Genomic DNA, 27,964 nt, shown 5'->3' on the forward strand with positions numbered 1-27,964 from the left:
CTCCATTAAACAGAAATTGGAGAAAGAAATAAACGGGGCTAATGTTTAGGGAGGCTAATAATTCTGACTTCAACTGTATATATTAAGAGATGCATACCAGGTTTGAGGACTTCAAAATTGTACCCATAATGTGGTGGAGTTGATTGATGAATAAGAAGAGAGGTCAAAATATTAGTGTAAAATACAGATAAAAAATATCAAAATAAAAACAGGACACATTCTACTGGATGGACAGAAACAGAATGGTATTATTTATGCTATAGGCTATTAGCTGTAATCAATTTGATAATTTAAAAATAATATATTATTTATTTTTAAAAGTGAATTCAACTAGTTTTTTTTTCTTTTTAGGTCCAGCCACTTCCCTCTGTGGGTTTTGAGCCGACATCAAATCTGTCCTGGTGCTTGAATAACCCCAATACCAAAATATGGAGGGGGCCGTGGTGGACAACCTCATAGACTTCGACTCGCCACCAGAAGGAACAGTGACCTCTGATCTTGGTCCTCCCAGTGGAGCAGACTTTTTCTCATCCCCGCCTCTCGTTCCTGAGCCGGCGAGTGATGTCACTATGGAGCCACTTCTACCCGAACCCATGGCCCCCACGCACACGCCCCGTAGAGAAGAAGACAGTGATGCCACTGAATCTGCCGACAGCGAGAATGAGGGCACAGAATCCCCATCACACCCGTCCAGCACAAGGCGGTCCTCATCCTGCTCCAGTCACAGCGCTGAGGATGCAGAGGAGACGGAGATACGCGCATTTATGAAAACATATGTGGCAAAGCTCTTCCATGGAGGGTGATTAGTTATATACATTATAATTTATTCCAATGATGCAAAATGAGATTCTTTGCACAATGTTCATCGGTCAAAGATATGAAGATAAAAAATCTATATTTAAATACTTTTAGTGCTGAGCGATTAATCGTATCCAAAATAAAAGTTTTGACATTATACGCCTATATATATATAAATATATTATGGACGACACAGTGGCTCAGTTTAAGATCAGATTAAGTATGTTATTTAATTTTTATATAAATATCTCAATTACGCTAAAATGATCATGCAACATTTGGCATTTTATTTTCACAAATGTTAAAAAAACACTTAAGTTGTCTCTTTCTTATAGGTTTATGTTTTAAAGTCGGCCTGAAATAAAATTCATTCACTAATTTTCTTTTCAGCTTAGTCACTTTATTAATCTGGGGTCGCCACAGCTGAATAAATCGCATTTTACGCAGCGGATGCCCTTCCAGCTGCAACCCATCGCTGGGAAACACCCATACACTTCCATTCATACACATTATTTTATATTATATTATTTTATATTAAAGTATATTATATTATATTATTTTATATTATATTATAGTATATATATATATATATATATATATATATATATATATATATATATATTTATTTATTTATTATTATTATTATTATTATTATTATTATTCTTTAAAGTTTATTAATTTAAAGAGCCCCTATTATGGGTTTTTAAAAATGACCATCCATGCAGTATGTAACACTGCTTTAAGTGAATGGAAACATCCAGCTTAGGTTTAAGTCTGAAAGTGCACTATGCACCATGTTTAAAATTATTGATTGTTTTGAGTCGACTTACAGTCAGATGAATGATACGTCCTTTGTTCAGATTTTTTGCCGACATCGATACAGGACTTCGCCAAATATGAACTGCCAGTTCCATAAAACATGAACACGCTTGCAAGGAATCATCACGCGAAGATTACTATCGGCCGGACATGCGGCTGTGGGAATTTTCACATCAATACCACAGTATAGCATGTGCTGTATTTGTTCCTGTCATTTTTCTGATGATTGATACAATACAATGCAGGAATATGCTGGTGTTTCATATAAAAGTTGTTGGGATAATTTAGTAAAAAATAAATCCATTATAGAAGACAATGAAAATGTTTTTTGACCTTGCACGCATATCAGCCTGTTGTTGGAGCACCCCAAAACAAAAATATGATATTTTATAATGCTTAATAGGGGCTCTAATGTTGTTGTTTTTTGTTTTTTTTTTGTAAATACGTGGACACTGATATGTGGACACTAAAATGGGACATCTTTTTCAATGCGAGTACCAATAAGGTTTTATGGTTTTGGTTTAGGTTACTATAATAATAGCATCAATGCTAGATGCATATAAACGTTTTTATCTACTAAAATTTTCATAGCTTTCAAATCTCATTGGCACATGATCAAACACAATGCCACTGATAAGATCCTCTTGAATGGCTGCCAAAGCGTGTAGAATATCAGAATGTTTACAATATAGTGTATTTTTGTCTTTGCTGGAGGTTGACAGCCCATTATCACTGTCACTTTTATTTCATTCAACATTCGCTTTTGTCCCGCACAGAAGTAATAAAGTCCTATAGGTTTGGACCAACATGAGGATGAGTTAACGATGACAGGATTAAACATTTTTGGGTGAACAATTTCCTTGAATGAGGAAGAAACTTCAAACTGTATTATAATCACTTGTCAGCTGATGCATGTGTTTGCGTTTGTTCAGGTTGTTTCAAGTGTGCTTTTTCACTCCCCCTATCCCTTTCTCTTTGTCTACCTCTTCCTGCCTGGCTCATTTTATTCTCTTTCTCTCTGTCAGTGAGGACTTTGATCACGAGGAGAAGGCTCGCTTTGGAGAGCTCTGTACTGGAGACAATGGGAAAGGCAGGGAATGGTTCTCCAAATACGTCAGTGCGCAAGTATGAGAGCAGCTGCTGATGCATGTGAAAACACAATCACCGCAAGACTTCTTTTTAAAAGATTTCTTTTTTGAATTCTGGGATTGATTATGGAGATATTGTGCATGTAAAGTGGTCTGGTGGTTTCCGTCTGCATTTCTGAGGTCTGAGCAGTGTTATTGTTAAGAAAAAGTATTAAAATACATTTCTGTGACTGAATTGCAAAACAAATAGAGTTGAAGGCAGAATTATTAGCACCCTGTTTATTTTTATCCCAATTTCTGTTTAACTGAGAGTTTTTTTTACACAATTCTAAACATAATAATTTTAATAACTCATTTCTAATAACTCATTTTTTTTCTTTTCCATGATGACAGTTAATAATATTTTACTAGATGTTTTTCAAGACACTAGTATTCAGCTTAAAGTGCCATTTAAAGGCTTAAGTAGGTTAATTGGGCTAATGAGGCAAGCAATTGTATAATTGGTTTGTTCGGTAGATATTTAATAATGTTTAAGGGGGCTAATAATATTGACCATAAATGGTTATATACAAATTTGAAACTGCTTTTATTGTAGCCGAAATAAAACAAATAAGACTTTTTCCAGAAGAAAAAATATTTTAGGCAATACTGTGAAAATTTCATTGCTCTGTTAAACATAATTTGGGAAATGTTTAAGAAAGAATGTAGCAATTTATTTTACAGTCCATGTACATATCATAAATACAAAACTAAATAATAAACTAGCTCTAAACCTACCACTAAACCTAACATTAATCCGTGTTGTTACTTTATTTTACCCAGTACTGTGCACGGTGTAAATTAATGCATAACCTACAAAATGGTTGGCTTAATTCCCCATTCTGAAGCTTGGTTTGAACTTTAGCAGATCGTCCTGACCACATCTAAATGGAAAAATGAATTTAGTTGCTTCTATGTGACTGATTAGATATTTGTGTTAAAGAGCAGCTATTGGAAAGTTGTACCAGGTGTATTCATTTCTGTGTGCCTGTTTTCTAGATTATAGTGTTGCAAAACTAAAGAGCTGCTTTTGCCATCACATTCTGAAGTGTTTTGTAAATGCACTGAAATCCTACTGGCATTTAGCAACTTGTTTTTTTTTATGATGTAGGATTTTATGAAGCAATGCAAAATAATGAAGTGAACTGCACACCTATTGTTTGAAAACTAGTTTTGACTACTTGTCTTTTCACATCAGTAGGAAAACTTCCAGTACAGTTACATTAGTTATCGGCCACTGTTAAAGTTCTAATGTGCAATGCAGTAACTGTTTAATCTATTCTTAAATTAATCTTGAATTTAATCAAATTTATTTAGATACACTTATTTAATGTTAACTTAAAGCTCCAAAGTAATTCGGTTACCAACATTCGTCACAATATCTTTATTTCACATAAGAAAGTGAGTAAATTATGACAGAATTTTTATTTATCTGAACTATCTTTTTTTTTTTTAACTAATAAATAAATATGAAACTTTATCTGAAATATAATACTCTTAATAAGAAACAAATACTGCCAATAGGTGGCAGTAAATGTCTAATGAGTGAGTGACTTCATTTGTTTAGTACTATAATCCTTTACTAGTACAAACAGCCAATTTATTCAGGAATCAAGTATATGGCTCTCCTTTGTGATTGGACAACTAAAGCACTTAAATTGGTTCACTAGATTAATTCAAAATGCAGATTCATTGCGGCTGCTTAACGTTTTTGGTGACAAAATGGACAAAAACAAACAATATTGTGTTAAAACTATAACAGAATGATGAATACTTATTTGTTGACCCTGAACCATTATATAAAATATCAAATTACCAAATATCAAATTGTACTGGCTCCTCATCTAATTTTTTCCTACTATATTGGTTACAGAAAAAAACACTGTTGTCCAATGACTTGACTAATTAACATAGTTATGCTTTTAAATTGCACTTTAAGCTCTTTTTAAGGAAAAATGTATGTACTGTCAAGAAATAATAAGCTAGTTATTAGAAATTTGTTATTAAAATAATGTTTAAAAATGTTGGGAAAAAGTTCTCTAAATCAATCTGGACTTGGAAGATCATTTTAAAAGAATTGAAATTTCACAGGAGGACTAGTAATTTTGAGTTCAACTGTATATATGTACAGTAATATATAGACTAAGTGTGTCTAATCCGCAGTCTTTCTCAAAGATCACCAGGAACTTGTTTAAGAAAATACACTTGCATGAACAAACACAGTTGTGATGATAAGTATGCCTTGTGTTTACAGCGCTGCCACTCCAAATGTGTGAGCGAACAAACTTTCTACAGGCTGGTGCAGTCTTTCGCTGTTGTTTTATTTGAGTAAGTACATTAGCGATAATATCTTGAATTCTTGTTTTGCATTAGAAATGCATAGAAATAGTAACCAATTTTGTTTATATGTGAACTGTCTGACTAATTGAATGATTGACAGATGTCACCAGGTGGATGACTATTGCCCTGCCAAACACCTCATGACCATGTGCTTCACATATTACTACATGGGTAAGAGAGAGTTTACCATTCATCTTAAGCAAGCAAACTGATGTGAGGAATGTAAGAATCTGATAAAGAAACATGCAGACCTCCCTCAGCTTCCTGTTAAAGCCCGTGACTCAGATATTACTGGTACTGCCCATTATTGTGTCATGTAACAGTTATTTCTTTGTATTTATATTTTGATGGGCATTTTTTTTTTCATTTGACATTAATGATAAGAAGTATTTATAAAAATATATCAACATGTTAAAATGTTTTCTGCACAATCATATGACACTAAAACTGAAGTAACAGCTGATGAAAATGTAACTTTCTCATCACAGGAATAAATCCATTAAAAAAAAAAATGTGATATGTTATATTGTAATAGTTCACAAAATACATTTTTGTATTGTATTTATGGTCATTAAATGCAGCCTTGTTGAGTGTAAGTGTCTTTATTTTAGACACTCACACTCACACTCACATTAAATAAGATTGATTGAACCCCAGTGTTCAGCAAAATCTTTTAAATATTTAGATATTAATTCTCATGTCATATGGACCCTTTGACTGTTCAGATGCATTTAATGGTCATCATAATCTTAAGTCCTTGAGAGTTTTGAATATTTAGATTTTTTTTTAAACCTATGTATATTTAAATGTATTCACGTATGTATAAAATCATCTTGGCATCAAATTTCCAAAAAACGAATTACTGCTTGTGTGAGGTGTTTCTAATGCAGCGCGATGGGGAGGACAGTAAATTTGACGTTGTTCTCTCTTTTGGCTGCTGTTATGAGTCGGACACAATTATTTCCTTTTTCTGAAAGTCTTGATAACTCCATCGTGGAGTTTTTCTTTTACTATTTCAGCAAATAGGATTGTAAAAGAATTATTTGTTGCACTCTCCTATTCACTGTGCTCTAGGTTTACCCAACTATGATTACTTTCGCTACTGAGAAACCCGGAAATGTGAAAAGGGTCCATTAAAAATCGTTCTCTAATCACACAACACTTCTAGATGCCCACTAGTATGCACTAATATGATTTGTGCCTGCCCACTATGTGTTTTTAATTAATACCCGCTGAATGTATTTACCAGGTAAATCGCAGCTGTCACCCACAGAGCTGCTGGAGAGGCCCAGCGGGGGGATCGACTCGTACCTGCGCAGTGGAAAGGTCTGGCTCTCTGGGAAGAAGGATATTGCAGAGCGGATGCTCAAAAACACCTCTGCTAAGACTGACGTTAAAGGGTTTTTTGGGGGTCTGGAGAGCAAACTGAGAGGACCCTTGGGCCGAAAGAATGAGTGGGTGATTTTTCTGTCACTCTTTTCAAAAAAGGGGAGATATCAAGAAAATTGGGCGTTTTCTGAGTTTAAAGGAATAGTTGACCCAAAACTGAAAATGATGTGATTGTTTACTCAGCGTGACAATTTAGTAACTAAATTTGTTAGAGTTGCTTTCTTTTGTTGAACAAAGTTTAAAACCAGTAAACATTGACTTTCATTGTATTTGTTTTTGCTATTATTTTGAATTATTTTAATCATTTTCTTGTTTCTTTTATTCTTGCACTATCAATTACAATTGTGTATGAAATGTGCTATATAAATAAACTTGCCTTGCCTTACTATTGAATTTAATGGTAAAGGGTTTCTAACATTCTTTAAAATATCTTCTTTTGTGTTCTATAGAAGAAAGAAACTCATATGTGATTGGAAACATTTGAGGGAGAGTAAATAGTCTGTAGATTTTCATTTTTGGGTGAACCTTTTCTTTAAGTGCTATGTTATATTAGCTAACAACAACAACAACAAAAATAGAAAAAGTCATTAATTATATTGTTTTTATGTTACCAAATGTTCCTTGTGAATGTGCTATGTGGATAAAAGTTAACATTGTTTCCAACTGTATTCACAGATAACAGATCTGCACTGAAATGATTTATTCGATTTACTAAATATTTTAAGGTAACTGACTGCAAACAATTCAAATGGGCTGAATTTTAACAAACAAATTAAATGTATTAATGTTCAACTACATTTATTTGCTTATATTCAGCCCATTATATAAATTGTTTGCAACCAGTTACCTTTAAAAAATTCAGTAAATCCAGTCAATCGTTTCTTTCAGTGTGTATGTATTCTTAGGTTTAATCCAAAAACACCTACGGCAGCATCATTTATAAGTGCATATTTATTATGCTCTGTATAGTCCTGTATAGTGACTGAATTTTTACATTTTGTGTAAAGATGAGAGAACTGCACTTCTTGTGTAATAGAACAGAGCAATAATATGCTAATCAATGAGTTTAATCAATTCCGCATACATGCTAAGTACATCAGTCTAGAAATAGCATCCTCTTGCCCAACTACATTGTCTGGCTGTGGTTTGAAGATTAAGTCTTTAACGAAGGCCATTTCAGACATTTTGGTTTCATTTGACAAGCTATAATAAGTGATATGTGGTGTATTTTGATGTGGTGCACATTGTGGAGAGCCAAGCAATTTACTGTACCCCTTGTGAAAATGCATGGTATGCCCCCATCAATTAATATTCTGCTGCAAAACACTCTGTCTTTTCACAGAGACACAGACAGGCCTGCCGAACAGAAAGCTAAAACACCAGGTAATGTACCATGTTCCTCTTGTTATATCTTGACTGTTTTTATCATCCAATGTCTCACTCTGGGTTTAGTGGTGATGAGATTTAGTGGTTACAAATCTGGGTCAGTTACCCAAACCGTATGTTGAATAAAACCACAGTGCTCTTGAGCAACTCTTCACCCACAGGGATTGTGTTTGCAATCCAGACTTGTGTTGGTGTGTGCGAGTTATTAACTGTGCTTTTCTCTGCTCGTAGTTTCTCCCCCTCTGTCTCCGGACAGAAAAGAAGAGGAAAAGATTTACCTGTACACACACCTCAAACAGCAGCCCATTTGGTAGGTTTTACTGAGAAATATTAAGATAATGCACTATTAATGTTGTTTACTTGTACATTGTTGCAAAGTCATAAGATTAGATAATAATAATTAATATTTCATGCCAGAATAAAAACAAAATAATTTTTTATATTTTATAATAAAGTAAAAGTAAAATATTATTCTAATAACAGTAAAACAGTAATGAGCTTTCATTTGACACACACACAGAAATATTAAGATATGTCTGCACTATTAATGTTGTTTACTGCATTGTTACAAAGTCATGAGATTAGACCTAAATCAGCCAAAAACAATATAGGAGAAGGACGAGACCCAATATCTTGTAAAATTTTATTTACTGTCATCATGGCAAAGATGAAAAAAAACAGTTATTAGAAAGGAGTTACTAAAACTATTATGTTTAGGAATGTGTTGAAAATGTCTTCTCTCGTTAAACAGAAATTGGGGAAAAAAATTAACAGGGGGGCTACTAATTCATATATATATATATATATATACATATATATATATATATATATATATATATATATATATATATATATATATATATATATATATATATATATATATATATATTTAAGTTTAAGGACTAAACTAGGTTAATTAGGTTATTAATTAAGTCATTGGACGTCAGTGGTCTGTTCTGCCAATCAAAAAAATATAATGATGACTAATGATGTTTGAAAATCATTCAAAAACTGCTTTTAATTAAGCCAAACCAAAAGAATTAAGACTAGATAAGAAAACAATATTATAGAAAATGTCAAAAGATGGTTATATGTAGTTTTTTTGAAGGAGAAATATGTCTTAATATTAGCAACATATAATTTTCTAGAAAGTGATTAGCATTTCACATAGCACGATAATTTTAAAGAGCCCCTATTATACATGAAATAGGGTCATATTTTGGTTGTAAGGGTCTCCAACAACAGTCTAATATGCATGCAAGGTCAAAAATCACTTTCATAGTCTTATAATCTGCATTTATTTTACATAATTATTCCAGCGATATGAATCGTTCAGTGATTCATTTGTTCCCAAACCCCTCCTTAGCGTGAAGCTAATCTGCGCTGATTTGACAGATGACAGTCTGCTGCGATTGGTTGACACTGACAGCCTTCAGCGCGAGACAGAGTGAAATGCCCAGCAGCTAATCAACAACATAGAAGTAGTCACAGTGCATACACGCTTCATAGTGTAAAGCATGGATTTTAGCTGCCAGTGAGTGAATGTAAATACAGACGGTAGACGTGAAAATACAGACGACTCACTATTTTATTGAGAAAAAACTCCAAGAACTGGCGAGGAGATCAACACGAGTCTCTACCTGCTCTTTTCTCTCTCACACACACACACACCTTTCCCTCCTCTGAAGATCTGGGCAGATCAATACGAGTCTACTAGCCCCTAGCTTACGATGGCCATGGCAACGACAAACGGCGGTGGAACGCCAGCTCACAAACACATTTAACGTTAAATCTGTAAACAATATGCCACGCATCGCGTTTTCAACGTGGCTTTACACGCGATATGAGAATATAAAGAGTTGATACAGTACACGCCGTTACAAGTAACAAAACACCATTAAATACATCAGTTGCAAGCTAAAGTAAACGAGGCAACAATTTTAATCGCACTTGTGAAATGGAGGAAGAAACTGATCCATAATGCACTGATCCATGTTCTGACAGTAGTCTTTTCTGATCCTTCCTTTAACAAAAGGCGGATGAAGTTTTCTTTGTAAGCATGTAGTTTCCAGAAGCACTGCACAAGGCTGGGCTATAATGCTGAGGTATTTTTGCAAAAATAAACCTCCACCACTGACTCTTCAGTTTCATCTTTGGGTAGATTCTGTGTGTGTGCTTTTTTTCTGTGTTAGTGGGCGGGGCAGCACGTTTTTAAATCTCCCGGGTTTGCGCACACAACTACTGGGCGGTGCTTGTGTTTCGTAGCCGCGTCATCGCGAAACACCTAATGACTCATTATCAAGACGACTCATTTGAAGCACTATGAGTCGACTCTTTTATAGATGAATCAACAGTTTTAAACACTTACAGATTTAAGCCTTAGCTGGATTTTTCACTTCACTTAGAGCTTTGTTACACACTACATGGCGGGTCATTTACAAAAACCCATAATATGGGCTTTTTAAGATATTTACTTTGGGGAGATAAATATTTTACCTAAATCTTTCATTTTATTTTCAAAGCTTTAAAAAGCTGATTGCAATAAAAACCTAAAATTGAAGCCTGGCAGGAAAAAAAGTATGATGCGTTTTTAATGTAGGTTTGTTGGCATTCAAAGTTTGTGATCTCTAAAGCAGTTTACACACTAATATTCGTCTGATTGCATCTGTTTTTCTTCATCTTTTTTTAAAAGGCACACTTTGAGGTTTTGGAATGCTGCATTTTTCGATGCCGTCCACAGTGAGAGGAACAAAAGATCACCGACCACGAGGTAAAACTCCACATATATTTTCCTTCAGCATATACTCCGCAGTTCTCACCGTTTCAACAAAGCTTTTCTCTTTCTCCTAATATATCGTGCCGTTAAACAAAACAGACTTTGCACGGCACCTAATGCACATGTCAGATTGCGTGTTTGTTTAGACTGCGTGTTTGTTTGTGTGTTTGATAAAGCCAGAGGCCTGGATTGAGTTTACGTTTGCGTTTGATAGATTGTTAGTGATGTCGAAATGAACTCGGGAGGTGTGCGTGACTGTATGACAGTGTTACCGTGTTATTTGTAATTGCAAAATATCGGAGTCCCGCAGCCTCTTCTTCTCTGTGTGCTTATGGTTTACTCTTCCACTGCTCATCTGCTCATCATTCTCTTCTTTCTCTCTGTGGCTCTTTCTTTCTCTTTTTCTTTCTGCATGTGACTTTAACCCTTTATCTCCCTGTGCCTCGCTGCCTCACGCAGGCGGACGGCTGAGGAAGAGAAAGATGAAAGGTCTGTCCTTCATTCCGTCTGCTGCCCTGGACAATGCTAGAAAGACAAAGAGGATAAGGAGGATTAGGAAAGACAGTTGGAAAACATTTTGATCAGTTTGAATGAAGTCAATATAGTCAAAGCACAGGATAAATCGAGGGCAATCTGAAATAAGAATAGGATGATACACTATTGGGCCAGTATATTATTTGTGTAATCTGTGTGCAGGGTTCTGGCAAAAATAAAACTATCAGGGATTTGTCAGGGAGTTCCAAACTTCAAAAAATATTCAGTTTAAAAACAAGATCTCAAATTCATATACATACATATTTGTTTAGTAATATTCAAGATTTTATTTTTTTTTAACATTTATTTAAAGATTCACAATGACAAAACAGTGCTATAGGTGTCTTATGTCATCATATGCAATAATATAGCCGTCTATTATACAATTGTCCATCGGCTAGTAATTCAAGTCTTTTGTGAAGGGTAAAATTAACACAAAAGAAGTCTTTCAAGATACATTTTACAAAAACTCATAGAGGATTCCAGATATGCTAGACATCATCTGGTTTCTGACACAAGTCATAAGTCAGTTTTTCTAAAAGTAAGAAAATGGCAATCTGATTTATCCACATATTGACCGAAGGAGAGTTAGGAGAGGAACACAACAGAAGAATATATTTTCTTGCTAGATACCTACAAAAGTCTAACACAGATTCTAGTCTATGACTAAGGTGTAGAGCAGTTTTACAATTCAGAAGATAAATAGCTGGAGATAGGGCAAAAGGTTTTCTAAAAATTTGTGAATTTCTTTCCAGTATGTCTTAATCATGTCACAGTCCCAGAGTACATACATCACAGTAACAACATTAGATTAACACTTAAAACATTGAGGGAAAAAATAGGGAAAAACAGTTTATTTCTTATAAATACAGTAATATTTTAAGATCTTATGTTTTTACAATTTACATTATACATTAGTAATATATTTTTTAAAAAAAATAATTTCTGTCATAGTCTTAACAATTAGTAAGGTTTGGTGCTCAAGACAAAAATTATTATTGTCAGTGAAGGTGAAGATTGCAATATTTTTGTGGAAATTTTAATATCTTTTGTGTTGGTTTTTTGATTTTGTTTTTTTATTATTCTTGTCTTTATTGTCACTTCTTTTTAACAGTATGTTTTTATTTATGAATACAATTATTTATTTATTTGTTAACATGCCATGTTCCACATAGTCATGTTCCATAGTATTGTTCACATAGTCATGTTCCACTCTAAAACAACAACAAAAAAAAGAAATATAAATCTTTAAATTTTATTTTACCAAATAAAAATGTCCATATTAAATAAAAGCTTTTATTTGTATGTGTGATGAATAAAAAATTCGGGCCCAAAACTATGATAATATAATATATTCATTCATTCATTTTCTTTTCGCCTTAGTCCCTTTATTATTGGCAGAATGAACCGCCAACTTATCCTGCATATGTTTTACGCAGCAGATGCCCTTCCAGCTGCAACCGATCACTGGGAAACATCCAGACACACTCATTCATACACATGCTCTATGGACAATTTAGCTTACCCAATTAACCTGTACAGCATGTCTTTGAATTTGTGAGGGAAACGGAAGCACCTGGAGGAAACCCACGCCAACACAGGGAGAACATGCAAACTCCACACAGAAACCCCAACTGACCCAACCTTCTAGCTGTGAGGCAATTGTGCTACCCACTGCGCCACCGTGCTGCCCCAATGTAATATATAATAATAATAGAGCTGCATGGTGGTGCAGTGGGTAGCACGTTCGCCTCACAGCAAGAAGGTTGCTGGTTCGAGCTTCCGCTAGGTCAGTTAGCTTTGTGTGGAGTTTGCATGTTCTCCCCGTGTTCGCGTGGGTTTCCTCAGGGTGCTCCGGTTTCCCCCACAAGTCCAAAAACAAGTGGTATAGGTAAATTGGGAAGACTAAATTGTCCATAGTGTATGAGTGCGAATGAGTGTGTATGAATGTTTCCCAGTAATGGGTTGAAGCTGGAAGGGCATTTGCTGCATAAAACATATGCTGGATAAGTTGGCGGTTCATTCCACTGTGGCAACCCTGGATTAATAAAGGGACTAAGCAGAAAGGTAAATAAATGAAGAATAATCATAATATTTTTTTCTCCAGTCCAATATAGTTCAGCAAGTAGATATTTATCCTTTTTGATACAATCCTTATAGAAAATTATCCATGAAATGTGTGGGTCAAAAATATGGGAACCCCTGTAAAACACTCAGTATGTATGTCAGCTGAAGGTCACAATAAGCAGTCCCTGACAATGCAGTATCCACTCAGGAAGCTGTGTAACCTTCTGATAACATTTCCATCATACTCAAAGGAAACTAAACAGTGTTTGAGGTCTGCAAAAAAAGTGCTGACTCATGCCGGTCACATTTGCCTTTGGCGTAAAGCTTTGTCTTTTTGATCACTTTATCTACATTGCACAACTTTAACATTTACTCTCAGGGACATTGTGAAGCTTAAAAATGAATGATGTATTAATACTAAAATACCACAAGGTTTTATTAAATGTGTTTTTATTAAAGCAAAGGACAGCATTGATAAAAGCACGTTCACTTGAGTATTTAGTGTAATAAAATAAATAGGCTTATTAAATTTTAAACAGGAAAAGCAAATGGTTCTTTTGTTGATTTCAAAAGCCTTGCATTCAATCAAAACACAGTGTTTTGGCACGGTAAACCAAATTCATCTGGCCGGCATGGACAGGTTGCATGACATGCCCTCATTTTTGAAAACCATAATAACCAATGACTTTTTTGTTTACTTTTGCACGATAAACAATTTGGGGACTGTTTGTGGGTCACCAGTTGATATCCATTGTAAAAATCTGTGTCCTGGAACCAGTTGAGAACCGCTGATCTGCATTACACAAAATAAAAAGTGGGCAATGAGATCACAGTACATTCAGTCTTGGGCGCTGCATTTTTGTGCTGTATTGTTGCATGCAGTCAGGGTATATTTTATTCCCAGTGCCTTTTCATTTCCAGTGCCAGTGTCTTTTAAGAGTAAGCATTAAAGGAACAATTCACCCAAAATAAAAATTATCGTACAGCCCTGTGCCAGGTGTAAGAAGTGCCTTTCTTATTTCAAAAACACTCTGACTTGATATTAAATTATGTCCTGCTTCTTTACAGCTTTATTTTGGGGTGAATATGCCTTTAAATGTTATCCGTATTTATATATATTTAAAGATTTACTTATTCCTTTAAAATGCTGCTGTTAATTTACTCAACCTCAGCCATCCAATATGTAGATTACTTAATTCTTTTGGTAAAAGAGTTTTAGCTTCATAAAATGCAATTCTACTTTTCCTAGCACTTTGAGAGTCAAAGAATATATAGAGGCAAAACAAAAGTATTACCTGTGGCTCCTGACAATGCGTGGAGATCTTATGAAGCAGCCTTTGCAGCAGTTTAAGGCTGCCATCAATAATTTCCCCTTGAATAATCATGAAAATTGTTTCCATTAACTGTTGCTTCAAAGTCTTTAGTAACAATTTCATGAAATTTCAAACAAAATCTGTCTAAAGCTAAGTTAATTGAGTCTGATTTAGTTTTTCAAAATAGCTTGCCAAAGCCAACTTTTTGGAGGAGTTCATTTTGGCTCCTTAACACTTTACTATTAGTCAGGCAATTACGCAACTGGTGGGTGTTTTCAGAAACTTTTGTGATTCGTATAATCGTATATCATATCCACAGAAGTCAGACAGGAGAACAACATCCAAACAACAATAAGTTAGCCACATGAACACACTGGAGGATCGATTAGCAGAGCTGGTACAGATGTATCTGCACCTGTAAAATCGCTCACAGAGAGGGGTTACACACTGGATGTCTCTTAATTGTTCTCAACATTGTTTTCTTTGAGCATAAGCAGCGCTGCAATTAATTTCCTGTCCGCAATGAATAAAAAATAATGCAAAGATGTGGTGATTCTCATACAGGTTGGAAAAAGTATTTTGGCAGATTTAATGAAACTGTTCTTTTCTCACAGTTGTTGTGTTTAGGTGGTACACGTGAACACAGCGACACATTTACAACCTCACATTCTGCGGCTCAGGGATGTTAGAGTGTACAAACAGTATACTGTCTTTTAAAACTTTTTTTTGCCCTCAAATGAAGAAAGAAAATGGGGCTGTAACACTCCTGTTGTGTATTTACAATAGTATGAAGCGCAAGCATCTTGTCACATAAAAATGTATTTTCAACGTTGGGAATCTGAAAATTGTTTTTGTTTTCCCTCTGTGTTTTATTAACTCTCAAAGTGACGGTATCTGTTGACTTGCATTTTATATACCACAAAAGACCATGGTTTTAGCTAAAAAAAATAAATAAAAATTATTTAATTGTCTACTGAAGAAAAAAAGTAATCTACATCTTCAATGGTCTGATTGTAAATAATTGATTTGTCCCTTTAAACTTGGCATGTAATTTGCCCCACACAGATTGTGCCACTAGCTGGGTTTCCATCACCATGTGTTAATGCACATCTTGAAGTATCAAATGAGAAAGGACTGAAAAGCCAAAATTTCAATGGAAATTCCATAATTGGCAAAAGAAATTTAATGCTAACTTGAGGTGGTTTTGGACTTGTGCGAATATTAGGAGATGGAAACGGGTTTACTGAATAAACTCTGCACGTTACACCCTTGTTACTAATCAGCTGACTCAATAACTTGATGAAATTACACCTAATTTGGATTTGGGAATTTTATTTATTTATTTCTTATTTTTTGTGAACTTTGAAAAGATTTGCTTCAGGCTAGGATAGAAACCCGTCTACTGACAAAAATGATTCCTCAAAAAATGCAACTTGTTGAAAACTCGTTTCAACTTTTTTTTTTTTAACTAACAAGTGTCAAAAAGTTTTAAAAAAATATTAGATAAACTAATTTTCTAAAAAAGATTTTGACAAAAGGAACAATTAGTAGTTAATAAAAAATGCATATTGCTTTGTTTGCCTGAGCATTTGTTTTCTGTGTGTGCGCTGAGTTATGCTGTTGTTGTGTGTTGCTCATATGCTTTTTATTATTTACATTTTGTCTTGTTTTTTGTTTTGATTCACTGTGAATCTTGGTTACAGCTGACTGCTCGCTAAACCTTATTCTGAAATGTCTGTTGGATTTTGCATGAGCACCAGTGTATGGCTGATAAACACATTTGTTCTTTTTGTATGATTGTTTTTACATCTTTTTAACTCTCTAACCTCCCGGCATTCATTGTAATATGTTCCAAGTTACAGTTCTGAGTGAGCAATAACATTTAATAAAGAGGCAAATCATTGTGTTGATTGCCTCTGATGGTGTCGCATGCTTCATGAGAAGAAATTGTCAAAATATCAGTGACCTCTGACCTTGACCTATTTGTTTTTGTACCTTCAGAGAAAAGTGGTGTCATATGACCCAGGAGGAGAAAGACGATAGCTCCAGATTTAATGAGAACATCACCTTTGGCCAGCTTGGGTGAGTCTCATGGCATTCGTCACATTTTTCACAGTATGATCAAAAACAGTGTTCATTACTTGCTAGTATTTGTAACCTTGGACCACAAAACCAGACTTAAAGCCACCAAGAAATCAAAACTAACCAAATGATTTTGTTAGCTGACATGGCCAGTTTTGTGGTGAACAATTAATCAGTGCATGTCATTAATGAAAAAAAATTGTTTGAAAATCATTTGAAAATGCACGTCCTGTTTGTTTTCAGTTTTAATAATAATAATAATAATATATTTGACTTATAACATGTTTTTTTAAAACCCAAAGCGCTTGCAAGAAAGTAAAAACAACAAAGCACAGTAAAACAATACAAAATAAATAAATTAAAAAAACATTATTTCTCAGATTATGTGAATTTGAGGTAACATATTTAACCACGCCTCTTCAACTGTCAGTTTTGACAACAAACAGAAAGCGTGAGGAGGAGGAGGGGTCTGTCAGGTTGTAATAACTCTCCTGATCTTTCTGAATGAAATGCCCACTTTACATCCAATCAGCCCGCGGTAGAAAAAACAAGATTTGCTCATTTAAAATCTTGTTTGCTCATTTAAAATTCTGTTTCTCAAGGAACTGTGCCACAATACGAAAAAATAACAATTTCAGCTTCCGGTTCACTGGGACTTTAAGTTCCACGTGTATATTTGTATTTTTGAATAGCAAACATAACAAAGTATGAGAAACAAATTGACTATTTCTTTTCTTTTATGCCAAAATGATTACAATATTAAGTAAATATTCCATAAATAAAGCAAAATACATTTTTTGATTAGTCATACACTTTAGTGAGAGCTTAATTTGGACAATATTATAACCCTCAGATTACAGATTTCTAATAGCTGTAGCTTAGTCAAATATTAACAAACATACATCAATGGAAAGCTTATTTATTCAATTTTAAGATGATGTGGTCATATTTAATTTGTTCTTTTTTTTGTTTGTTTTTTTTTTTTTTTGTAATTCAGTTTTTATTTCCAAAAATTACTATTTTTATAATCAGATACTTTTATAATAAACTTTTAACAGCTATTACCCCGTATGTATCCCTTATCCCCCCCACCAGTTATATGCACATCAGGAAATACAGAATAACTGTAGTTTAGACCAAGCAAGAACATAAATTGCATGAACTTTGACTTTTTTAGTATCAGATGAGGGTTAAGTGACTAAGATTTCGTTGATGTTACATATGTAGGTTTTCCACTCTATCAAAATGTCCAGTTTAGCATAGTTGATACAAGCTTATGACAGTTCTAGGTACAGTATTTCCAATAGTGATTGCAACCGATTGCTTAACAGAAAGATCATGAGGGGGTTTCCATCTCTGTACTCTGTATCTTTGTAGCAGTCAAAGCAGCTAATCAACATTTAAAGACCTTTGCATCTAAGGGAAATTGGGAGTTCTCTCAACAATAGCTTTTTTTTGTAAATTGAAATAAAATTTCCAGCACAGAATCCCAAAGTTTTTCCACCTCTGGACATTTCCACATCATATGTAAAATGCTATTTGGACGCTCTGGTTTGCAGAACTTACAATAAGGATGTGAAGATAAACCTTTGAAATATATATCCTATATGTGTAGTTAAATATGCCCTTTAAATAGTTTTAAAGTGAATAAATTGGTGATTAGGGTTTGTGGAAGTGTTTCCCAACCAATAGTTTTATTGGGCGGAGACAGATCAAATAGTCAATCTTTCTTTTGAGAAAGTATGTATATTAATATTTGAAAACAGCCATAAATATATAAGACAGTTCCTTTTCTTGGAGCATTATATATCCATTTCACAATCGAATGGATATGAAGATCCTTATTTCAATATATATATAAATAGAGTTTTGGGGATATATTAAATTTTTTAACAAACCCCTGAAAATCTAGAATTGATTTTTCTTCATTTATGTCTTTTAATGTTAGAATACCTTTATTGGCCCATGATAGCTGATTAAAGGGTTGTCCACCAGAAAGTAGGTTCATATTGTGCCACAGAGGACTGCGAGTATGCTAATATTTAATTGTTTTTTATCCTCATATGCATTCATTTTCATCTAGAACATTCACTCATAACATGGTGGCTTTTGGGTTAAGCAAGAAACTCTGCAACGACTTCCTGAAGAAGCAGGCAGTCATTGGAAATCTGAATGAAGGTAACTCACTGTTTATTTACACGTTGAAACACCTGTTATACTGTAATGTATGTATAATTAGAATTCTCACTTTATATCATCCTTTTTTCAGAGCAATACAAGCTGCTGTGTGACCACATTGAGCAGATGGCAGCAGAGTGAATATCCAAACTCTACTGTTCTCATCAGTCCAGTATTCCGCAAATGCCAACACAGATTTATCCCTATTACAACCCCAGAGTCCTACTAACGTCAAGTTCAGAACTGATGCAAACAAAATGGCTGGCACAGATCAACCACATCCCCTTAATGCATCATTGTCTTCAGCAAAAATGGTTGGTTTTGTCCAGATTGGATCAATGTCAAACACTATGCACATATTCGGCAACAGCAATACAACATACAGCCTTCAAGCAACATAAAACACAATTCCATTAATAATTTATATGGAGTTTATGTTGTGTGAGGTGAATATGATGCAAATCACACACTCGGACCAATCCATTAAAAAAATTCCCTTAATTTGGTCCAAAACTCTTCTTGCTACTTTTATGTACAGAATTCTAGTACTAAAAGTGTCCTTTACGCAAACACGTTGACATATATAATGAACAAAAAACAGTCTAAAAGTATCAGTATTTCAATATATAGCAATTTCAAGAAAATCCTCTGAAATATATTAAGGTTTCATAATCTATCAGCTCTTCGAACGTCTCTACTGACCCAATTCCATGTCGTAATTGTATTTCTGGATTTGTGTTTTTCCTGTATGAAGTAATAATAGTGTTTGTGACATCCTCATACATTAAAACCAGAACTATGTCTATTCCCCTGTTAAAAGTGCCTTTAGTCCTTTATTAAGAAGTGATTTTCCCATTTTAATGTGTGAGAAAACCTTTGTCAGCATGCTGTCATCCTCCCATGACTCTCGGGGTTAGCGGTCAAAAGTTTGTGCCCCCCTGTTGATTTGTTGTTTGGATGTCGCTTATGGTTCGTGTTCAGAAATTGATCATGCTGCAGCTGTTTTGACGTTGTACAGTGTTGTGTCTTAAACGCATGGTGTGCATGCACATTGTTTACCATCAACTTACACTCTTGTGCAATTACATTTCAAGCCAATAGATGGCGACCATAGCCCTCTGCTTCGTCTGTAGACCAGTGGAGGTGAATGTCAACCACTGAGTGGGCTCTTTGAGAGTTTGTATTGAATCAAACGTCCTCCGTCTGAGGTAAAAGTTAATATATTCGGTTTGTAAATACAGATGTTTTGTTCAGGAAGCGCGTGCTAAATATTGTTTGGTTGAGGGGATCGTCAGATTGTTGGGAATTTATTTATTTGACGTCTGTTTGTGTTGTACATGAGCGCATGGTTGTATCAGGAATGTGCTGGATATGATTTGGTTCGTCTAGTCTTTGCATTTCAGATGATGATGTTGATATTGTGCTGTCTGTAAATGTGCATTCATCGTAAGCTCAGTGGTCTGCATTGTATTTTTTCCCAAGTGCCCTAATATTTCCTATTGAAACGTACCTGGAAACCAGTGAGAGAGGTGTTGTCCTGTCTCTAATGTGTAAAGTGTTTATAATAAAAATATATATATATACAAATGTAACTTTGCTTGCCTGTTTTTATCATTTAGATCCTCATTTTAGATCAGAGATGCCCAAACTAGGGTCCGTGGGCCAAATATGACCCATGTTAACTTTTGATGTGGCCCACCATCCCATATGAGAAGAAATGGAGAATGATGGGGATGGTTTAGAGACTGTGTCATTTCTAATTTAATGTAATTTTATGTTTGTTTTGTTTTATTCCTAAGCTACAAAAGGCTGATGCAATTTCAACGTTTCAATTAAATGTATCCGATTTTTTTAAATGTACATACTGTCACCTGACAGATTTAGAACAATCCAAAGATATCAGTGATCAAATGAAGGCAAAGTCAGATTTTGCTTCACTAATGTATTCAGCATTGAACTCCACTGTGTTATAAACGTTAACTAATATGATTTTAAGTAATAATATCAATTTATTTTTGAAATGTTATAAAATACCTATGGCAATTTTAATGTAATATAGTTTGCCCCATGGGTCTAAATCAGGTGTGGGCAAACTTGATCCTGGAGGGCCAGTGCCCTGCATAGTTTAGCTCCAACCCTATTCAAACAGACCTCTATAATGAGTTCAAGTGATCTTGAAGACATTGATTAGTTTGTTCAGGTGTGTTTGGCAAGTTTTGGAACAAAACTCTGCAGGGACACCGGCCCTCGAGGATCAAGTTTGCCCATCCCTGGTCTAAATGATATTTAGGTTTTTGGCCCTTCATGCGAAAAGTTTGGGCACCCCGTTTTAGATTCTACTGGTATAGAATATATTATGAAATCATACAATAAAAAATAATTGTATATATTTAGCTAATTTTATAATAAGAAAACGTCTGAGGGAGAAATTAATATTGAAGTCAGAATTATTAGCCCCCTTTGAATTTTTTTTTCTTTTAAAATATTTCCCAAATGATGTTTAACAGAGCAAGGAAATGTTCACAGATTGTCTGATAATGTTTTTTCTTCTGGAAAAAGTCTTATTTGTTTTATTTTGGCTGGAATAAAATAAGTTTTTACATTTTTTAAAAAAACATTTAAAGATCAAAATTATTAGCCCCTTTAAGCAATTTTTTTTTTCAGATTGTCTACAGAACAAACCGTTGTTATACAATAACTTGTCTAATTACCCTAACCCGCCTAGTTAACCTAAATAACCTAGTTAAGCCTTTAAATGTCAAATTAAGCTTTATAGAAGTGTCTTTAAAAAATAACAAGTCCAATATTATTTACTGTCATCATGGCAAAGATAAAATAAATCAGTTATTAGAAATGAGTTATTAAAACTGTTAAGTTTAGAAATGTGTTTAAAAAAATCTCACCTTTGAACAAAAATTGGAGGAATATAAACGGGGGCTAATAATTCTGACTTCAACTGTATATATAAAATATTTCTGAAATATTTCATAGAGGGGCCATGCAAGTATTGAGAAATCAGTATTCCCTTGATCTTTTGACATTTAAAATGTAGTATAAAAAAAACTGTGCTTTTTAGAACTCATAAGTTTCTTATTAATCTTGATACAACTTTCTTAATGTTGAAACTGATCCACTAAAATGACAGGCTGTGGAATACGCCAGTTTATTTATGCCACACATTTTCAAATGGTATGCTCCAATGAGGACAGGAAAAACTCAAAAGTATGTTTGCTGTTTGTTCAAATATGGAATAAGCTGAATCGGCGCTTGAGTTGAATTCTTGAGTTTTTTGAGGACATATTAATAATTTTATGTCCAATACACTTCAATCTGTAAAAACTAAAAAGTTAACTAAATTCCTTCATGTTGTCCCAAGATAAATGGAACCCAGCATTTTTACAGTGATCTTTTTTTGTCTATTTCATTTAGTTTATTTTTTATATAATAAATTACATTTTTTCTAGATTATGATGCTTGAGTTGTAAAATTCTTGATAAAATAATCTGTGGAATATTGAACAGGACAAAATATGAAAAAGGCATTATGACCATATTTAGATTCCAAATTGCTGCCATGAGATTTGTGTTCACAACCTGTCGAATGGGTCGAGTCAAGTGTGAATAATAAAATAATACCGTTAGTATATAAAGTGATGTATTAAGATCAGAGATGGTTTTAGCTCTTTGACTGAACGCAGGAGCTCAATGTGGGAGTGTTTAAGGCTCCCCAGTGGAGAAAACTGCCAAATGGCTGCCACGGCTGGCTGTGTGTATAAATAAACAGCAGTCATACTGGCCTCTGCTGATTGGACACGCAGTAATGAGCTGTGAAAGGCCAAGCACCGGTGTCACACAATGAGAGCTCTACTACTGCTAATTAATTCCAGATCCCATCAAACAATAGACAAGCTCTCCTTATCTCCAACAGTCAGTGATTGATCACATCCTTCTGCGCTTTGTTTCTTTCTTGCCTTTTCTTTGACTTATTATTTTTTTCTTTGTATTTTCTTTCATTCTGTGGGTAATGGAGCCATTTGTACCATTTTTTTTATTTCTCTTTATTTACTCATTTATATTTATGCATGTATACACAAATCCCCAGTGAAATTATGGGAAAAAAAAAATTTCCTCGAACAGTTTTTATAATCTTTGCTTGAACACACTCAATTAGATCATCTTTAATGTTCTACTGAAGAGAAAGTCCCCTACATTGTAAAAAAAAATGTTGCCAGTAATACTGTACATATTATAAGTGCACTGTACATCAACAATTACAAATGTGCCGTAGTTTCACAGCACAATTGTAATTGTTAATTTACAGTATGCTTGAAAATTTTACAGTATTACAGACAAAATTTACAAGTGCACTGTAAATTAACAATTACAACTATGCTTTAGTTTTACAACACAATTTAAATGTTAATTTACAGTGCACTTTAATTTTACTATATTACTGGCAACCAACATCGCCGGAAATACTGTAAATTTTACAGTGCTTGAATTGTCTGACTGTGAGTAAAAATGCTATTAAAATAAAGTTATAAAAAAAAAACAATACAAATTTTGGGTGAAGTATCATTTTGAAACCAACTGAAATCAATATTTATGATTGAATTAATGCCACAATATCATATCAGAACAATGACCACTATGTATGGACACTTATAGTTATCATTATAATTCTTGATTCGGATGGGATGCCATGGTCTTTAAATAAATCATATGTTTCAAATAAAGGCCTAAAGCACCATGATTGTAACTTCCATATAAATATGTCAATATTAAGATTAATGATAAGATTAATAACTAATAATGAAATTAAAAATATGCTGCTACGAGAAATGGCACGCAATGCCATCAGTCCATCAAAGATTTCACAGAATTTCTCTGTTACGAACGATTATATGAAATAAACTCAGAAAAGGCCAAAACAAAAAATACAGCACAAAAACATACAAAAGAGGGAAAGTTTTATAATAATTTGATCAACTGATCATCACCCCCACTCCAAGGTTTTAATATGCAGTCTCTGTTGCCATCTTGTGGTGGAATGTCAACCGTCTTTGCTCTGCTCAGTATGACAGGCTTATAGCCTCTGAAATTATAAATATTTAAAATAGGCACTAGCCTAATAAATAAAGTGTATAGATGCAATCTAAACAACTACATTCTCACCTAAAAAACAGCCTAAAAATACATAATGTTGTCCAACAGCTGCAATATTTGTCAAACTGTAGTGAGTTTATTCATCTGCTGTCACCATATGTGGACGGACTAATACACAAGGGTGAAGAAGAGGCTACAAGTGTGGATATTGCAGAATATTGCACAGCTATCAGCCAATCAGATTTGAGAACCAGACAGAACTGTTTAAAAATATACACAAAAAAATCCTACAATCCTAAATATAGCCTACATGGTTATTGTTACTAACCCCGATTTTCTATATTCATAAAAAAATCTGTTTGTATTTAAAAGAATCCTAATAAACTATTGAGCACAAAAATAGACTTAATTTGGTTTTGAACAACATTATTGAAAAAAAAAATTCTCTTAATTAAACTACTAACTATCACAATATTTTCTTTCAACACATGCTCAATAATAAGAGAAGTGAAGTACACACAATTTTTAGTTTCCTGACAATGACTCATATGTTTACACTTAGTGTCTCTTTTCAACTCTTTTCTGTCTTATAAACACACATATACATCCTCTCATGCCATAAAGAGCTGCTAGGTTTGCACCCCCCGTCTATTTACTATTTTAGTGTGATGTTTGGCTGGCCGGCTGTACAGACAGTTTGCTGTACAGTCGGTCAGTTGGAGTGGAGCTCTGAGGCCACTGCACTTTTCAAGCCCTCTTTGGGAGGCTAAACTGGAGTCAAGTTTCTCCCTAAGTGTGAACCAGACAGCCGGGTGGTCCCTTACATGGGGCCACAAGCATACACTAATGGGTCTTGGGAGCTTTCACAGACTCATACACACACAACTGTAAAGGTATGTGTAGACATGCATATAGACACTTTCATTCAGATGATATTTGGCCAGAACATCTGGAGCTTAGAACTTGAAACTATTGTTTTGAGGATGGTTTATGTTGCTCAGAAAGATCCGTCATTATGAGAAGTGTGTGAAACACATGTAAGTCTTAATGATAATCGCACTAGATGGAGTTCAGACACTTATAACTTCATATCCAGGGATTAGTATTTTATGAATAGTTATTTATTTTGAGTTAAGTTATTTATTTTGTGTTCAAAACTATATTAATATTCCACTATAATATTAATGGGAAACTATTATGTCTTTTTTAAACATACTTCAAATCAAAATGATTATTTTTTACTTTATTTTTTATATATTTTAAATTATTATCATTTTTGGCCCCTGTACATTCTTAAATCTTTCACAAACTTTTCCCAAGTGCTGTTTAATGGAGAGAAGTTTTTTCAACACATTTTTAAATATAATTTTAATAAGTAGTTTCTAATTGCTAATGCCCAATTTCTTTTGTTTTTGCTATTTAAATAATAGTCATTGCATAATAACTATTAAAATTATTATGTACTGTCATCTTGGCAAAGACAAAATAAATTGGGCATTAGCAATTAGAAAGTGCAATTAAAAGGTTTAAGTTCATTAGGTTAAATAGGCAAGTTAGGTTAAGCAAGTGACTGGACAACCATGGTTTGTTCTGTAGCCAGTCAGAAACAACAATCTTAAGGGGACAAATAATATTGACCTTAGTGTTTTTTAAATGTTAGAAAAAAAATCCAGCAAAAATAAAAGAAATTAGACTGTCTCTATATGTAAAATATAATAAGAAAAAAATGTCCTTACTCTATTAATGCTGCATGAAATCAAAATTTACAATGTTTATTTTGATAGAGCACATTTTTATTGTTTAGGTGAAAAATTATCTGTGGAAGTTAATACACTGAAAAAAATTTGTTTTGGTAATCTTCAGTCAAATTCTGTCCACTTGCTTTGTGTTGTGGCGGAGGTCCTTCTCTGTTGACGTCATTTTGACAGCTTCAGCCGCATTTTTCTTAACCACACAACTCTTATTGTTAGTTTGCAATGAGGGAATAGCAATATTCCAATTCAATATTACATTTTAGTTGGAGGTATATCCAACATACTGAAATAAAAGTCTCAGCAACTTCCGGTTCACACAGACTTTAAATATCATTTAGGGGAAATATTCAAAAAACATTTAATTGAATGTTGGAAATCCCCATGGCCACTGAACTGCTACTCCTGATACTTTTGAGTAAGTTACAAAAGAAAGGACAAGTTTAGGACATACGACCTTACAATACTCACATTTGTATGAACCATTTAAACTGGCCAAAATCATCCTGTCTCTGTTAAAATGTGTCTTTATATAATATTTCATGGTGCAGTTGCATGTTCAATACAAATATAAAATCAGACAAATACATAAATATTAGGCAAATATTTAGCATTAATATATGAAATGCCAACACAATCACACAGCAATTCGTAACTTTTTAATTTAGTGGGTAATTCGTATGAATTACGATCTCATTCATTCTTGTCATTCTTCTGGGATTGGGACAGGATTTTCACCCTTTTTTGGGCTTGGATTGGGGCAGGATTCTTTTTTTGTAGGATGGAAGAGATTTGAAAATCCTCTCCTTTGTCACCCTCTACGATAATTGTATATTTAAATACTATTTTGGATGAATAGATTGGGAGTAGGAAGCAGTGTAGAATTTATCTGTCAATTTAATCTTTGAAAATCAGATTTACTACATTGCTGTTACTGTCACTGTCACTGTCATGTGAGTGAGTTGCATCACTACACTGTCATCGACAAATTATCTCCTGTGGACTACGGGTTGGACCCACTTTTGCCTTCAGAACTGCCTTAATCCTTCATGGCATGATTCAACAAGTTACTGGAAATATTCCTCAGAGATTTTAGTCCATATAGACATGATAACATCACGCAGATTTCTCAGCTGCACAACTGTGATGTGAATCTCCCTTTCGCAAAGGTGCTCCATTGGATTGAGTTCTGGTGACTGTGGGGGCCATTTGAGTACGGTGAACTCATTGTCATGTTGAATAAACCAGTCTGAGATGATTCACGCTTTATGACATGGCACATTATCTTGCTGGAAGTAGCCATCAGAAGATGGGTACACTGTGGTCATAAAGGGATGGGCATGGTCAGCAACAATACTCAGGTAGTCTGTGGCATTGACACGATGCTCAACTGGTACTAATGCGCCCAAAGTGTGGCCAGAAAATATCCTCCACACCATTACAACACCACCACCAGCCTGAACCGTTGATACAAGGCAGGATGGATCCATACTTTCATGTTGTTGACGGCAAACCCTCCGCATGTCACAGCAGAAATCGAGACTTATTAGACCAGGCAATGTTTTTCCAATCTTCTGTTGTTCAATTTTAGTGAGCCTGTGTGAATTATAGTCAGTTTTCTGTTTTTAGCTGACAGGAGTGGCATCCAGTGTGGTCTTCTGCTGCTGTAGCCCATCCGCCTCAAGGTTGGATCTGTTGTGCGTTCAGAGATGCTCTTCTACATAGCTCAGTTGTAGCGAGTGGTTATTTGAGTTACTGTTGCATTTCTATCAGCTCGAACCAGTCTGGACATTCTCCTCTGACCTCTGGCATTAACAAGACATTTGCGCCCACAGAACTGCTGCTCACAGGATGTTTTCTTTTCTAACCATTCTCTGTAAACCCTAGAAATTGTTGAGCGTGGAAATGCCAGTAGGTCAGCAGTTTCTGAAATACTCAGCCTATCTGGCACCAACAACCGTGCCACATTCAAAGTCACTTAAATCCCATTTCTTTCCCATTCTGATGCTCAGTTTGAACATCAGCAGATTGTCTTGACTATGTCTACATGCCTTAATGGATTGAGTTGCTGCCATGTGATTGGCTGATTAGAAATATGCATTAACAAGCAGTTGGACAGCTGTACCTAATAAAGTGGCTGGTTTAGTGTATATACACAGGGAGTGGTTTCAAGTAAGCTAACATCAACCAATCAGAATCAAGTGTTCATTGTGTTCCACTAAATATAAATATATGATGTCATAGTAAACGTGCCAAAAGAATTTTTGGAATCAACAAAAAAATCCACTCAAACCGTTAA

At 34.4% G+C, this 27,964-nt stretch overlaps 2 protein-coding genes across 3 annotated transcripts in view; one reads left to right on the top strand and one right to left on the bottom strand.

Annotated features, from left to right (window-relative positions):
- The window catches only part of kiaa0513 (KIAA0513), a 33,172-nt gene extending 12,771 nt beyond the window's left edge, over positions 1-20,401 (top strand). Inside the window, exons 2-13 of one of the 2 annotated variants that reach the window (NM_001002193.1) lie at positions 352-799; positions 2,643-2,742; positions 4,999-5,072; positions 5,185-5,255; positions 6,334-6,538; positions 7,816-7,856; positions 8,091-8,169; positions 10,552-10,629; positions 11,095-11,124; positions 16,551-16,631; positions 18,715-18,809; positions 18,901-20,401. In NM_001002193.1, the coding sequence (NP_001002193.1) occupies positions 429-799; positions 2,643-2,742; positions 4,999-5,072; positions 5,185-5,255; positions 6,334-6,538; positions 7,816-7,856; positions 8,091-8,169; positions 10,552-10,629; positions 11,095-11,124; positions 16,551-16,631; positions 18,715-18,809; positions 18,901-18,950 (1,275 nt within the window). In that variant the 5' untranslated portion in view covers positions 352-428 and the 3' untranslated portion in view covers positions 18,951-20,401. The remainder of the gene's footprint in view (positions 1-351; positions 800-2,642; positions 2,743-4,998; positions 5,073-5,184; positions 5,256-6,333; positions 6,539-7,815; positions 7,857-8,090; positions 8,170-10,551; positions 10,630-11,094; positions 11,125-16,550; positions 16,632-18,714; positions 18,810-18,900) is intronic. The other variant, XM_005159079.5, reaches the window with a different exon arrangement.
- foxl1 (forkhead box L1) overlaps positions 8,964-27,964 on the bottom strand; it is a 42,254-nt gene continuing 23,253 nt past the window's right edge. Inside the window, exon 3 of the transcript XR_012393629.1 lies at positions 8,964-11,160. The gene's annotated coding sequence lies outside the window, so the exon portion shown is untranslated. The remainder of the gene's footprint in view (positions 11,161-27,964) is intronic.

This window comes from Danio rerio, chromosome 18 (assembly GCF_049306965.1).
Source record: "Danio rerio strain Tuebingen ecotype United States chromosome 18, GRCz12tu, whole genome shotgun sequence".
NCBI lineage: Eukaryota > Metazoa > Chordata > Actinopteri > Cypriniformes > Danionidae > Danio > Danio rerio.